This window comes from Carcharodon carcharias, chromosome 19, assembly GCF_017639515.1.
Source record: "Carcharodon carcharias isolate sCarCar2 chromosome 19, sCarCar2.pri, whole genome shotgun sequence".
NCBI lineage: Eukaryota > Metazoa > Chordata > Chondrichthyes > Lamniformes > Lamnidae > Carcharodon > Carcharodon carcharias.
Genome location: NC_054485.1, coordinates 39,449,025 through 39,464,017, shown reverse-complemented (window position 1 = coordinate 39,464,017; position 14,993 = coordinate 39,449,025). Strand labels below are relative to the sequence as shown.

Genomic DNA, 14,993 nt, shown 5'->3' with positions numbered 1-14,993 from the left:
CGGAAAGTACATGACAAATGTAACTTTTAGCACGTAGTAATTTACCTAACCAAAATCGCAGAGGTGATCAGGTAAATCTTGAAAAGCCCTGTCTGCACACACTGAAAAATGAACATAATTTACGCACTGGGAAATCTGCACCTAAAGGCATGGGGAGCTGATCCATCAAGACTGACTGCCCTTTAGTTCCTTGCCCCAGTTTCTTGAGCCTGTGTGGTGAATGTTTGGTTAAACAGAGCCTAATCCTGATCCGAAATAAAAACAGAAAATGCAGCATCTGTGGAGAGAGAAGCAGAGTTAATGTTTCAGCTTTGCTGAAAGGTCATTGACCTGAAACCTTAAGTCTGTTTCTCTCTCCACACATGCTGCCAAATCCACTGAGCATTTCCAGCATTTTCTGTTTTATTTCCCATCTGCAGTATTTTGCTTTGGTACTGCAGATCCTGTTTTCCCCAGCAACAACTTGTATACTTCCCGATCAAGAGTGGGAATAATAGCTGATTTGTTTCCCCATCTACCCAGTTTAGATATACTGATTATCAGTTAGAGTGTCCTTACCAGCAACCTTGCAGACCTCAAACAACTATTGGGTAATTCAATTTTGTACATCTTAAACAGCATGTATTAACCTTAATATAAAGAACCTTAATGTGAAGTTCTTTTGTGGAGACGCTGGGGCTAAAATTCCCCATTTGTCTCACCATAACCTTATAGTACTTCTAGTTGGCACTTTGAGCAACTGAAGCATGCCACCCTTCACAAGGCATCCAGGGGCCCACCAGGGAGATCAAGGCCATGCAAACTGTCTGAACCCTGAAGAATTAAAACAAAAGTCCCCAGATTGAGTAATTGAGTAGGGGCTTTGATGGGATCGTGGGTGAAGGACCCGGAAAGTCATCATCCCCTCACGGTCCCCAAATTCTCAAGCAGGCAGATGTTGAAGGTGTGCCTGAAGAGCTACTTGTGCCTGCCTGACCCATACACACGAGGTGCCCTCTCACATGACCCTGCAAACTGGAAGAAAATGGCTGGTGTGATGCAGAGGAGTTTCAGAACAACTCTGTTTTACCCCTTGCCTTGATTCTGAGACAATTAAAGAGAAACGCATCTACACCACCCTCAAGTAAGGCCACTTGCAACACTGCCTTTTATTCCTCATCATCCATCTCCTTCCAATGCCACTTCCTTCTATGTCTGCATTGGGAAATAAACTCTCCGCCAAATTACCACTGCCTTTGCAAGCTCATAACGTTCTAACTGTTGCCTCTCCATTTACCATTATAGTGCCACAATTGTTGATGTGCTCAATCAAACCCCACCTATACCTTCTTCCCAGTAAAACCCTTACTCGCTTTCAGCCTCGTTGTTTACCTTGATATGACCCCTATCTTCACTCTCTCAATTCAAGAGGCTTAATATCTGGTGCATAACAGGTTTAACCATCCATAGCAAGGTCTGACTGGAACACATCAAGCACTACTAGACCTTTCTGCCAAACCTGCTTAGTATTGCAAAATCATTCTGGAAAGCAAAGATACTGTAATGCCCAGCCTCATTTCTGTACCAGCCTTAACTCTCCTTAACTGCCCTGCAGTTTCCAACCTTACTTTCATGAACAAGCACAAGAAGCTCATGGACTTTCTCACCACAAACATTCATCTGACCATCCATTCAACTGTCTTTGCTGCAATCCTCCCTTCCCTTTAGCCCACCAAGTTACCCTCTCCCAAGGTTCCCGCTGCCCTGCCTTGAAGCTGCATTGTTTTCTCATTTCTCTCCCATCTCCCCTCAGGCCCTCACTGAGCTCCTCCTGTCCATGAAACCTCATGACCCCAACTGTTGATCACCCAGCTTTCCTTCCTGGCCCCTGACTATTTTGATTCCTGGTTCTCCAATATCTCAAGTTTAAAATTCTCATTCGAATCCCTTCATGGCCTTGCGTTTCACTATCTGTAAAATTTTCTCCAGCCCTGCAACCTTCTGAAGACACTTCATTTCTCCAACTCTTACCTCTTGGGGCTCTGGATACCCCTTCACCCTACCATTTGCAGCTGTGTCCTCAATGTCTAGGCTTTAAGCTCTGGAATTCTCCACCTATAACTCTCCTCCTCTCAAACACCCTCTTATTCTTTCTGACTCTCCTTAAAACCAGTTGACCAAGCTTTTAGTCACCACAAAGCTGGTTCCCAAATGGGGAACAATTATCCTTTTACTTTTGACCATTTTTAAAAGCTGCATTGAAGCACAAAACAAGATCCATACACTTTAAAATGTGATACATTTTATTGAACAATTCCAGCTACATGCAAGAACTTGAGAGTAAATTACATATTTCTCAGTTTCTCATTACTAATGATATTAACTCGAATTTCATAGTCTGTGATGAATGACCGCTGTGAGCTATTGGTTACACTTGCACTTGCCACAGACTTACTGTGGGCTTTTGCACTGGAACTTGAGGTTATTAGGTAAAACAGCACAGCATCCTCTGCAGGGAATCTGGGGCCTGAAAAGGGGAAGCAATGGTGTGTCTCCTTAACCAATCAGGTTAAAGGATCCTTAGTGAGACACAGTGCATGGAATTGTCCCAAGTTTGGACTAAGAGCGTTAGTGGGCAGGTAAAACAGCGTTTTACCTGCCACTTACTTCTCATGCCATATCGCCCCAAACTTGCTACATTAATTGTGCATTCCCGGAAAACACACTGTTTCCATGGCAGGTGGGCTCTGTTTCTCCTGCCACACCATCAACTCGCTGCTTTGCCACACCGGGCACCACATTGAAAGTACAGCCGCATGCACATCTCTCAGTGCTTCCAGCCCAGGACTGCTGCAAATAAGACATGGCCCTGAAAGGCAAGAAGATTGCAGCCCCCAGGTTTAGTGACACATCCCTTGAGCGCCCTCTGGATGCTCTGGAGGCCTTTTGTAATGTCCCCTAACACCCCCGCTCTGGCTGCAGGAGCGGCAGTAACATTACCACTCCGGCTTGGTAGGTGATGGCAGTGGTGATCAGTGCAAATGCTGTACAGAAACCATCCAGAGCAGAAAGAGGGTGCATGATCTTTTCTGTGCAGCCAGGGTAAGGCAACCATCTCATCATTCTAAACTCACACACTCAAGCCCATCATACATTCACTGGCATCTTGCTTACTGCCCGCTCAAGGGACATCACCGCTCACTCTCTCACACACACACCCTCACCCCTCCATCTGGTCTCATCAGATCTGGAGCCTGCCTCCTCAGCCCTCACCATCTTGAGGCCACTTGCACAGATCAACTTGTGCCCTCACACACACCCTGGGATACCCCTCATTCAGTACAGCCCTCACCCTGCAGCGTCTTCCCTTGCCTGAGGCCACTTTTCCTCCTTCCCCAAGCAAGCCCTCGCCCTGCGGCTGTACAAAGCCACCCCCGCCTTATGGCTGGTCTGGTAGGTAGAGACCTGCCCATGAATCCCCCTAAAAGTGATGTGCTGCCTGTGAAGTCTGGCGCTGATGATTGCGAGTGTTGCCCCAAGTAAGGTGGGCAAACAAACCTCGAAGCCCTGAGCAAAGTGCAGCTCGCCAGGTGCATGTCGCTTATGTACAGTTGTGAAGCATGTCAGTGTGGAATCACACTGATGTGGGTGGACGATCCAGTGTGCAGTGGGGAATGAGTCTTATAATGATATGCAGATGTATTACAGTGAGGTTCCCAGCGTCCAATAGTGGGAAACGTGGCCCGCCATCGACGGGCTGAGCAGACGATTGCAAACTGGCTTCACGACATTGTGAAACCGATTTTTGGCTTTCCTGCCATATTGTCCGCTCACACCGCCAAGCACGTTCGATGCCAGCGGGCATGGACGATTCTGCCCATTGCCTAAACCAAGTAGTGTAAGTTAGAATAGTTAATTCAATACCAAATCATGAAAAAATGCAAAATAAAGAGAAAGAAAGCAAGCTGGGATTGAGAGAGAGGGATAAAAGAGGCAGAAAGAAAAAGTAAAACTTTTGAAGGAATTCACACTTTTAAACATTAATTTTCAGCTCGAGAAGTTATTTGAATTACTATGCTGATAAAAGCACTTGAATGGACAAGCTCTAATTTTCTCTGGTGTGTTGTGGGCATCTATGACATAAATACTGCAAATTCTCACCCTCCCAGTTATGTGATTGATGAGCCCCTTGGTGAAGTACCGGTATAGCGAAGTGTCTGGAGGATCAGTTCAACTCAGACAGCAACTTCCTGATTTTCTTCTTCAACTGCATATGTACAGATGGTGGAAGTTGCTGAGCAATTTACTCCTTAATAATGGTGAGCGCTGACGTGCTCAATGTTACTTCTCCTGAAAAATCCTGGCCAGTTAAATACCCTGGGCCCCACAGCTAGAGTTAGAAACATTTTTATCATTTATAGAAAGTGAAAAAGCAAGAACCTGCATTTCTCTTGCACCATTTTTTTTTCATTTAGACTCATAGGAAGGACCTAAGTCCTTCACGACCTATAAGGTGCATTTAAAGTGTATTCACATTTTTGTGGGCAGAGGCAAATGTGAGCCAAGAAATGCCTTGCAAACAGCAATGAGATGAAGGAGCAATTTAATCTGTTTGGTGGTGTTGGTTGAGGTTGAGTAACTTGTTAACTGCTTGTAAAATTTTGCTGGGTGGTTATTACAGTCATGACAAGAGTGGCTTTTTTTTATTCTTGCCTTTCTGAACAACAGAATTGCTTCTTTTTATAAATCCATGCACCAGTTATTTTGTTAGCAGGCTATAAATAAATATTTAATAAGTAGGTTGTTTGCTACTTTATTGAACAAAGCTGAAGATCCAGCTCAACATGGCCTACTCATAAAATTGCCTGTTAACACCTAGCAGAATAGATCAAAAGAGAGACGGGATGTTCTTGATATAATTTAGGGAGTTGGGATTAACTCTTCAAACTTTTGAACAGTGGCTTTTGACAAGATTTCTGAATCCAAAATAAATACCACGTTAGCTCAAAATTTACTTCAAATCCTAAAGCTGCAGAATCAAATCTCATGAGGTCCCACTAACGCAACATTCATAGATACCACTTCATCCAAAAGGGTGTCCCACTGTGTTGAGATGTTTACCAGGTTCCTTGTTACTGTTTCATTGTTGATTCACCCTCTGATTTTAACTAATTATCACCTTTCCATATTCTTCATATTTCTCTTTGCTTGTTTGCTCAATAAAAATCCATCTTTCACCATTCTCATAAATCTAACTGCTTATATGGATTCACAGTGAAAGAATGCAAGAATTGTGAAATATTTTGTGTGCAGGATGTAACCTGATTCTTGAAGGGGAACTCCAGACTCTATGCAGATTTGATTCAGTACATCAAGCAGTGGTCCAATGTCTTCGAAGCAATTGATTCATTATTTCTCTATAATTTCATCTACAAGGGAAATGCATGTGTTGGAATGACTCAGCTACCGATGACTCTGGAGAGAAGCCTGGGTGCCTTGTTTCTCACCAGGCTGTAAATTTAATCTGCTTGCTGCTGTTTAAGATACACCATGCCTGTGTTCTTTTCAAGGGTCCTGTAGGGTGCAGGATTGCCATTATGAGACAGAAGACTTTTCTGATTAAATTTTTATTAAAATATTTTATGAATTTTTTTTCTCCTAACACTAATATTTATAAAAACACAAATTGAAAAGGCTGCTCGCAATCTTCAAAATGGTTGTTCTTAATTCAGAGAAAGTATTGCCTATCAAATAACCTTCTGCTGTGTTGCTAAAGTGATTGTGATGAATTAATTAGCCCTTGCACTTTGACATTAATATTTATCTGGTTTAGTACTGAACCATGTACACCAGGAATATCCTATGTTCAGTGTGCTATAAAAGCTACCTTTTCAATAATGCTTTATGTTAGCCCCATCTAACTTCTTACCTATCTGTGAGTTTGATGCACAACTGTCAAGCTATGTTGAAGGCGCTGCATAGGCCTATGTTGTTTTGCTGTTATCAGCTTATCTCAGCCAGGAGTGTATACGTAAGCCAGGGTTCTTACCCCTGATCGCTATCCAGCGAATGTTACGGAAAATGTGTGTTGAACATCTGGTGATACATTTGGGCTTTGCTGTGTCCTTCGAGCTCCTGAAGTCTGCCAACTCTTATGGTCTAATCTTGCCATAAAGAATGAGTAAGATAACAAGTTCTTAGGCCTGTGGGTCAGACCCCAACGTGAGTCAGCATCTTCCAGAGAAGGAAAGAAAATCTATAAACAAAATGTTAAGCATTGCTTTAAACGTTGGAGTTTTCTTTGAATGAGTGGCCATCCGTTGACTGTTCAGGGGAAAGCTGTGAACTTTGTAAAAGACAGGCAGTAGTGTATTTAATTGCCTTTGTTTATGACTCTGCAGGTGAGCTGTATTCCATCCTGATCCTAAAGGAAGAACTTTATTTGTGCGTACCATCTGCCACCTGCCTTGGCTTACTGCTGCTCCTTCTATATATCTGGGAAAGAGACAGAAAGAAACAGAAGAAAGAGTAACCAAAACTACTAGTTCCAGATGTGAGGGACCAATTTGGATCATGCATAGAGCCTGGCTATCATAGAGACAAAAGTAAAAGGAGAATATGTACAACATGCCAATTGAAGGGGATTAATACATTGACTTCAGAAGGTCAGCTGGGAATAAGCAGCTAGAAATGAAGGAATAGATGGGGTGGGGATTTGGAAGAGGCAGGGACATTCAGATTCTGAATGTCATAGCTTAAGTTTGGCTGACAGGATTGAAATGGCCAGATGTAGGCACCTTTGGCCTACAATATATCCAGCTTTCAGTAGGTACACTATTGTTTCTGTGTGAAACATTTGCAAATAATTTTCTGCGAATTATTTAATATGGGATGAACTTGGTAAGAATTTGAAAACTGGGGATAGACAAAAGCATTTCTAGGTGTTATAGTGTTCTTGGGTATGATCTATTTTTTGCTTTTTTGTCATTTTTCTATGAGTGGTGTCAGCCATGGCTCAGTGGGCAGCACTTGTGCTTCTGAGTCAGATGGCTATGGGTTCATTGTCCCACATCAGACACCTGAGCACAAGGCTGACATTTCAGTGCAGTACCGAGGGCATGCTGCACTGTCAGATAAGAAGCTTAACTGAGACTCCGTCTGTCCTCAAAGGTGGACATAATAGATCCCATGGCACTGTTTTGAAGAAGGAAAGGGGAGTTCTCTCTATTGTCCTCCTCAATATTAATCACTCAACCAGCATCGCTATAACAAATTTTCCGGTCACTGTCATAATGCAGATTGTGGGAGCTTTCTGTGCATAAATTGGCTGCTGCATTTCCTACATTTCAACAGTGATTACCCCTCAAAAAGTATCTCATTAGCTGCAAAACGCTTTGGGATATCCTGAGATCAGGAAAGGGGTTATATAAATACAAGTATTTTTGTGCGTTGAAATTGTATGACTAGTCTGACACTGGGAATAGATAACATTTGAAGAGTTAATGGAGGTAAACATACAGTTCGCTGTACTGTGCTATTTGAAATGTTTTAACCTGTGATGAAAAATCCTTGGGAGATGTCGAGGAGGAATGTACATGTACTTCCCTGCAAACATCCCACTTTGTGCAGTGGTGGGATTGTAAATGATGTTAATTTCAATACAGTTGTTGTAATAATGCTGATGGTTCATATGTTAAAACCACAGTCTGCTTTTTGTGTTTAAAGTTCACTATTGAGTCTTAATTGTTTTACTGATTTTCCTGACACTTTGAGCTATGTTTCCAGCAGTTGTTTTCTTTCCACTATGAGATGGAATACCTTATAAAGTTCAAACACTCTCATAAAAGGAAGTAGCACCTCCCTTTCTACCATAATGTGTTTTACTGATTTGTGGACTGACTTAAGTTGAATCACCTCTGTTTTATTCTTTCATTCTGTAAAAGTCTCTACCTGCTGCTTTGCTGTGCTTATTGTATCATCCTGCGTTTTGAAAACCAAATAAAAAGATTGCATTAAAAAAGTAATATATTGTAAACCTCTGAATGGAATTAATTCCCAAGAAAATTATTTGTTGTAAATGGTCCTTTTGACCACTGCTAATCATGACTTTGAATTTCATAAAACTATTACATGGACTAAGATTTTTTTGGCTGTCATGCATTAGAGGAGTATCCTAGAGCAGGGTGCATTCTAGAAAAGCTTTTTACATGGTTTCTGTGTTCGTGAGGAATCAGCAGTGTGTGATGCAACGATGGTCATATTTTAGAAGTAGTTCCTGTATTGGAAGGGAAATTAATGATGATGCAGGTTGTTATGACCCGTCCTTGGGCAAGGCCCCCCAATTTGTTAAGATCCTGGATGAGATACCCCAAATTGTTAACTTCCCAAATGGCCCCAATTTTGTTATGCTCCCGGGTGAGGAGGAACGAGCTGGCTTCCTTTCTTTATTCAACCCCCTCAGTTGGTCGCAACAAGGCTAATTTAAAAGGGATCCTTTACCCAGCCCAAATGCATTTATGTTTCAGAAGGAGCCAATTTAACCAGGCTTCCTTGAGTCAAAGAAAGAGTAAGTTTATTAGTTATTAAAACCCGAGGAAAAAAATCATAAAAACTTAACACATATGCAAAGAAATGAGAAGTTGGGTCCAAATAAAAATTTAAAGGATATCCGAATCAGCCTTTGGCTTGTCCATGAGGAGTAGATGGCGAAATGTTGTGGCTGTTAAGATGGGTGATTCCAGTAGAGCTGACTTTGGCAGTTTAGCAGTTGATTTGGAGACAATTGGTTCTGCAGGTTAGTTGAAGGAGTAGTCCTATTCTTGATTGTGGCTTTGCTGACTTGCCCCCAGCAACAGAGAGGAAAGAGCTTTGCCTATAAGCTGCAAAGGGGTGCCTAGTCCATCTTCTTCTGTTGTGACTCTCACTAACACACACTAGCATACCAGAACTAGAACACACAGATCAGGTCTGCAGCTAGCTTTTTAACCCATTTCCTAGTGTATTCATGTCTTTTGCCCAGAGTGTCTTTCAACTTAGATCATTTCCACATACTGAGATTTGACTCAACAGGAGATGGTTTCTGCTGAGATGTGGTGATCATCTCCATTGTCTCCGCAAACACAGGAGATTAAAGTTCAGTGTTTTGCATTTCATCTCTTCCTTTCAAGCATCTCTGTCTGAAGTAGGCCTTGGCAGCTTTTTAGGTGCGATATTACATGGTCTCTCTGGGATGGTCGGTCAAGTATAATCCACGTAGAAATTTTCCAGAAAGTGGTTACTTTACATTCTTGGCCATCTTTTGTTTAGTGTCTTTGCTTGTATGTCTTTTGTAAAAAAGCACATTTCTTCCTTAAAAGGTCAATATACCCATAAGCAATTTGGGACTGTAATCCACTGTCGTGACAAGGTAAATTCGGAGTGTTCTAGTGACTGAGTGCTGTACCTGCACACTCCAGGTGAATGGGAATTGGGTGTCTTCCCCATTGTACTATGGGAGAAGTAGCCATTTATCCTCATCCCATTTCAGGACATATGAGATAGAATTTGCATCTCCTGTGCTTGCCAGCAAGCAATTTCCTGCCTTTTTACTTACATATCGCAGGGCTGACCAGTGTTGAAGCAGAATTTATACTAATTTCTTTGAAACTGAGGGATGAATTCAGGTTTGTTTAATTCTGATAATTGTGAATTCTGTCCAGAAAACACTGTTTCAGGTTGCAGTTCCAGCTGTCTTTGTTATGTTCTTCTCGGAGTTAGGTGTGCTAATTTTTGCAATGGATGATGGCCTGAAAAATTACCAATTGAATAAAATGCTATTAGGCATTTTAAGCCTGTGACATCCACAATCTTTATTTCATTTCAGGAGAGCTCTAGAAGATAAAATGGTGACAGAAGCGAACCTCAATTCAGTTTGGTTTTGAAGCTTTTTTTGTTAACAGGAAAGGATAAACTGCGACATATACTTTATGGTTTACCTAAGGCTAAAGTTAGCACAAATAAACAATCAGCACAATCCTATTTCACAACTCTATCGTAGACAGAGTTTTTGATGAGAGCACAGGTTTTATCTTGTGGATTTTTGTACCTTGTTTGGAATTTGATCATCTCTCTTTTCCCTTTTTATCAGTCTCCCCAGCCAAACAGGTTGATTGTCAATCTGCAAATCTTTTCAACATGCTATCAAGTCTTGGGGTGGGACTCAAACCCAAAAGCTTCTGGCTCAGAGAAGCCAGTTACCCACTGCACCACTAGACCTCCCCAGACAGCCAAGATGGAGGGACTAAAAATAATGCCACCAGAATTCTGCCAAGTCCTGCAAACCTTCGAGGAGAAGCTGGTGGAGAGTGTTAAGTTGCTGGAGCCTTGACTGGTTTCCAAGTTCTGCTCCTTGCAAACCCAGTCAGGCTCTACCTGATCTGAGATAATCCAACCCATCACAAAGCAGAGATTGGAAGTTGGGCACTTACTGTTGAAGTATCACACTGGATGGACAGCTATACCATTAGGGAACCATGTCTGCCAGCCTACCTTTTTTTCTCCATGAGGAAGGTGTATAAACAACTTACAATTTAAAATGATGTCATTGGCCACTGCTTATGAGAACTACACCACTTGTCTACATATTCCAACTCACAAAATACTGATCTGTTGTGAAAGATATAGAAACAGGGCAACAATTTGTCTTCAACCGCATATTGCACAAAAAAAAAATCGGTGTTTCGTAACTTAGACGAAGTAAGGGGCAAAATTCTCAACTGGCATTTAAGGGGTGTAAATAAGTAATAGACTCGCCCAAAATAGATGCCAAGAAATATGAGGAAGGCACTTCTTCACATCTTAAACCTTTACACATCCAACTTTACCTGAAATTACTTCTGTTTTGGCTTCTACTGTCTTAGCTGAAGTTCATTGCATGTGTTTGGTGACTCTTTATGAAGACTTCCTGAACTCAGTCTTTTGCCACTTTGAGCTTGTCCTGCTGTCAAGGTTTACCAAAGTTGTCTTCCAGATTGACTTTTCCTAAACTAGTTAATACTATTAAACCCTATTGCTTTCTCTCAAGGTTAAATAGCCCAAGTTTCTTGAGCCTTTCTTCATAATTCAGTTTTCCAATACTAGGGCCAGAACTTTTACCAGTTCTCAGTGTAACGCCAGGGGACAGAGGTGAAAAATTCTTTGGAGGCTCACCATCAACCCATTCTCCTTGTCACTTCCAATCATTTTGGGCTAGAAGTGACAGAATGGATCTATCCAAATATGATGAGCATTATCAAAGGAAATATAAGTTGGGAATATATCATTTTAGATGATGTGCAGCCTGTCATTTGTGCCCAAGCAGCCATATGTGTTTGGAATATATTCTTGGTGCTCAGTGTTGGTATGGTTTGCGAAAGTGGAATTTAAATTTGAAAGGCCTAGTAGGGAATTGAATCAAATGTAGCCACCAACCCACAATTTAAAAGCAAATACCTTCATCTTCAGAGGGCAGCTGGCCCTGTTACATTGTGGCTGAGCCGCTGCAGTGATTTTCCTCTCTCCCTCAGCTGGGCTTCTGGGCCAAAGCAGGAACCTGCCAACATTATTGAAATAACCCTGACCCCAGGTAAATTGGTCAGGGCTGGGTTGATCTGCTAGGGTGAGTGGAACTCTGACCCATCTTAGCATTCATCAGGATTCAGCCAGAGTTGAAAGTCCCAGTCAAGCTCTGCTCCACCTCCGCAGGGTGAACCTTCCCCTTATATATCATTGATCAAACTGAAGACAGCACTCAAGGTGCAGTCTGACCAGACCACTTAATCATTTAAACAGGACATCTTCCAATTTATACTCTATGGTTCATGTTTTCTATTTGGAAATCCCTGGATATTGTGTTTTAGGATCAAGAATACTTAGAATGAAGTCCCAAAAATCCAATTCAAGGAATGTAATTTTTCAAAATGTATTTTTTAAGATCAAGGTCATCTTAATTGCATGAAAGAAAATTTTAAAGAATACAACAGGAAGCTTCCCCATGTTTAGGTGAACCTGTTTAGAGGTGGTTTGGACTGTTTGCCCTAATTCTCCCCCAGCACAGTGGGACTGTTACCCAACTGTGAAGCTACATTGGTGTTACCTAAGTATAAGTTGTTTTGCTATTGTTAGCTTATCTCATCCAGGGTGCTATGTGACTTCAGTATCTCTGGGCTATAGAGGAAACTATCAACCAGGGTTCCCACCCCTAATTGTTATCCAGTGAATCTCACTGTAAAGTATATGTGTTGTGTTGTCTTTCACAATTGTGTAGTCTGCCAAGATTTATGGTTTGGTCTTAGACATGAAGGATCACTGAGAGGTAACAAGAAAGTAGACCATATTCCAGCATGAGTCGACATCTTCAAAAGAGAAGGTGAGAAAACCGTAAAAGCAAAATAATGCACATTGTTTTAGATGTTGGAATTTTCCTTGAGCAAGTAAATACCCCATGAAATAGCCTATTGAAATGGTTTCTGTCTTTAAAGCCTGGAGTTGCTGTTCAGGAGAAAGCTGTGAACTTTGTAAAAGGCAGATACTAAAGCACTTAACTGTCTTTGTTTATGACTCTGCAGGTGCCATCTATTCCCAGCTGGTGCTGAAGAAACCCCTTTACATGTGCATACCAGCTAGTGTCTGTCTTGGCTTACTGCTGCTCCTTCTCTTTGTGTGGGGAAGAGACAAAGAAAAACAGAAGGAAGAGTAACCAACATCCTGCTCAGTTTCGGGTGCTGTGGACCAGTTTGGGTCTTGCACAGCATCAGAATATTTTAAAAGCAAAAGGAAAGTCTGTACACCACGGCGGCTGAAGGGGATTAATACAGTGCTTTGATCAAAATTCAGTAGGTCAGCTGGGAATAAGCAGGGAATATTGTCTATCGAATATTTAATGGAATCATGAAGCGCTAAATAGCTTTCTTGCAATGCGTATGGCTGAGGGGTTGAGGTCTGAAAGAGAAAGGGACATTCAGCTGCTGAATGTCTAAGTTTACCATTTGGCAGGATTGGTGATACTAGATGTAGGCATCGCTGGCCTGTGCTTTATGTTACCAGATTTCAGTTGGTAAATTCATTTGTTTATTTTCTTTATATGAAATATTTGCAAAATAATTTTCTGGGAATATTCTAATATGGAATGATCATGGTAAAAATTTGGAAACTAGAGGCAATCAAAAGTATTTCTAAATGGTGCAATAATCTTGAATAATGGTCTGTTTTTGACTTGATTTAATTGTGTTCAAATGCCATTACATTTGTCAAACAATTAATTATATGACCACTCTGACAGTCGGGAAATGGTACAACATTTCACATTTTTAAGTGTTAATAGAGGAAACATATAGGGTGGAATTTAATGTTTGTGTTGGGAGTCTAGCCCACTGGCGGGAGTCCATTGTTACATCCGTTGGGAAGGCCTGTCGTATTAAGTATTCATCAGGAACTTCAGTGGTTAGCGTCGGGATTAAAGACCCCAGAGGTGAAAATCCCGCCTCCTGACGCTTGCTGGCCAATCAGTGGCTGGAGGCTCTCCATTGCCATCAGTGCCACCAGGAGCAGTGGCAGCTGCCAATAATGCACCCATCAGAGGACTAGAATCAATGAGGGTCCCCAGGTTCAAAGGTGAGTGAAGGTGGAATGGAAGTCATGTGGTCAGGATCTTGGGAGGGGTAGAGAGTGGGTAGGAGGGAAGGAGGAAGCCCCCTTCCCTTCCTGATGCCACGTCCTTTGATCTGCCACTGAGTGCCTTTGAATGAGGGCCCCCCACCCCAGGGCCCCCACAACCAAAGCTACTCCTCCTGCCCCAGACTTAATTGAGTGGAGATGGGGAGGTGCCAAGGTTCTCCCCCCCACCCCCGACACTCTCCTGCCTGATTAAATGCCCCCCCCTCTCTGATACCATCACTGGGGAGGGACATTAAATTCTGCCCATAGTTCATTGTATTAACATAGTTCTGTTAACCTGTGATGAAAAATTCTTGGGAGGTGTGGAGGAGGATTGAACATGCACTTCACTGCAAACCTCCCACTTTGTGCAGTGTTGGGATTGTAAACTGTGCTAATTCTAATGCAGTTATAATAATAATGGTGATAGTTAATTTGTTTAAACCATAGCACTCAAGACTATATTGTGTTTGAATTTTCATTGCCTTGCTGATGCTCCTGACACTTTGATTCATGCTTCTAGCACTTTTTTTTTCGCTGAGAGATAGAATGTGTTGTTAAAGTTGAAATATTCAATAAGGGAATAGCACCTCCCTTTCTATCTTAGTGTATTCTACTGATCCACTTTAGTGTTTAATCACTTATCGTCTGAGTATGTATCTCTGATATGTTCTTCAGTTCTGCGTAACCCTCTACCTGCTGAAGCTGTGCTTACTGTATTATTTTGCATTTTGAGAATCGAATAAAAAGATTGCTTTAAAACGGTAATGTATTATAAACCTCTGAATGGAATTAATTCCCAACAAGCTTAAAATGATTCTGTTCTACATGATCATCTTAGCCACTCTCAACTGAGGGGATTTTTCTACTTGCAGAACGACCAGAACTAGAGGCCATAAATATGAGATCTCCTCTCCTTTTGACTTTGCATCGTTTCTGATGATTCAAATCTACTTTCCCTCTGTGTGAGTTTTCAAGTAGGAGTACAGTCTAATTCAGGCAAGATATTATAGACTACAGTAGGGACACCCTAGATCTTCATTTACTAATACAGAGACTATTGTGCATGCTCCTTCCTACAATGGCACTTTTTTGTGGAAATCTGAAGATGTTGCTTTTCAAATTTTCATGCTCAGTGTGGAGACTTGGGTGCCAAATGCCAAATGGTCAAGTGCAGACTGTTCCCAGTTGTTGAAGCCAATCTGGCATGAAATTATATCTCGCTTTCATGAATCCTTGTTTCTTATATTTAGCTGTTGGGCTGCCAAAGCTAAGATAAATATAAGATAGTCACAAATAAATCCAATATGGAAAAGAGGAGAATTTACTTTACCCAGAGAGTG

At 41.7% G+C, this 14,993-nt stretch overlaps 1 protein-coding gene across 1 annotated transcript in view; it reads left to right on the top strand.

Annotated features, from left to right (window-relative positions):
* The window catches only part of LOC121291992 (transmembrane protein 35B-like), a 55,627-nt gene extending 41,209 nt beyond the window's left edge, over nt 1-14,418 (top strand). Inside the window, exon 3 of the mRNA XM_041213708.1 lies at nt 12,564-14,418. Coding sequence (XP_041069642.1) covers nt 12,564-12,694 — 131 coding nt within the window. The 3' untranslated portion in view covers nt 12,695-14,418. The remainder of the gene's footprint in view (nt 1-12,563) is intronic.
* Nucleotides 14,419-14,993: the final 575 nt, after the last annotated feature.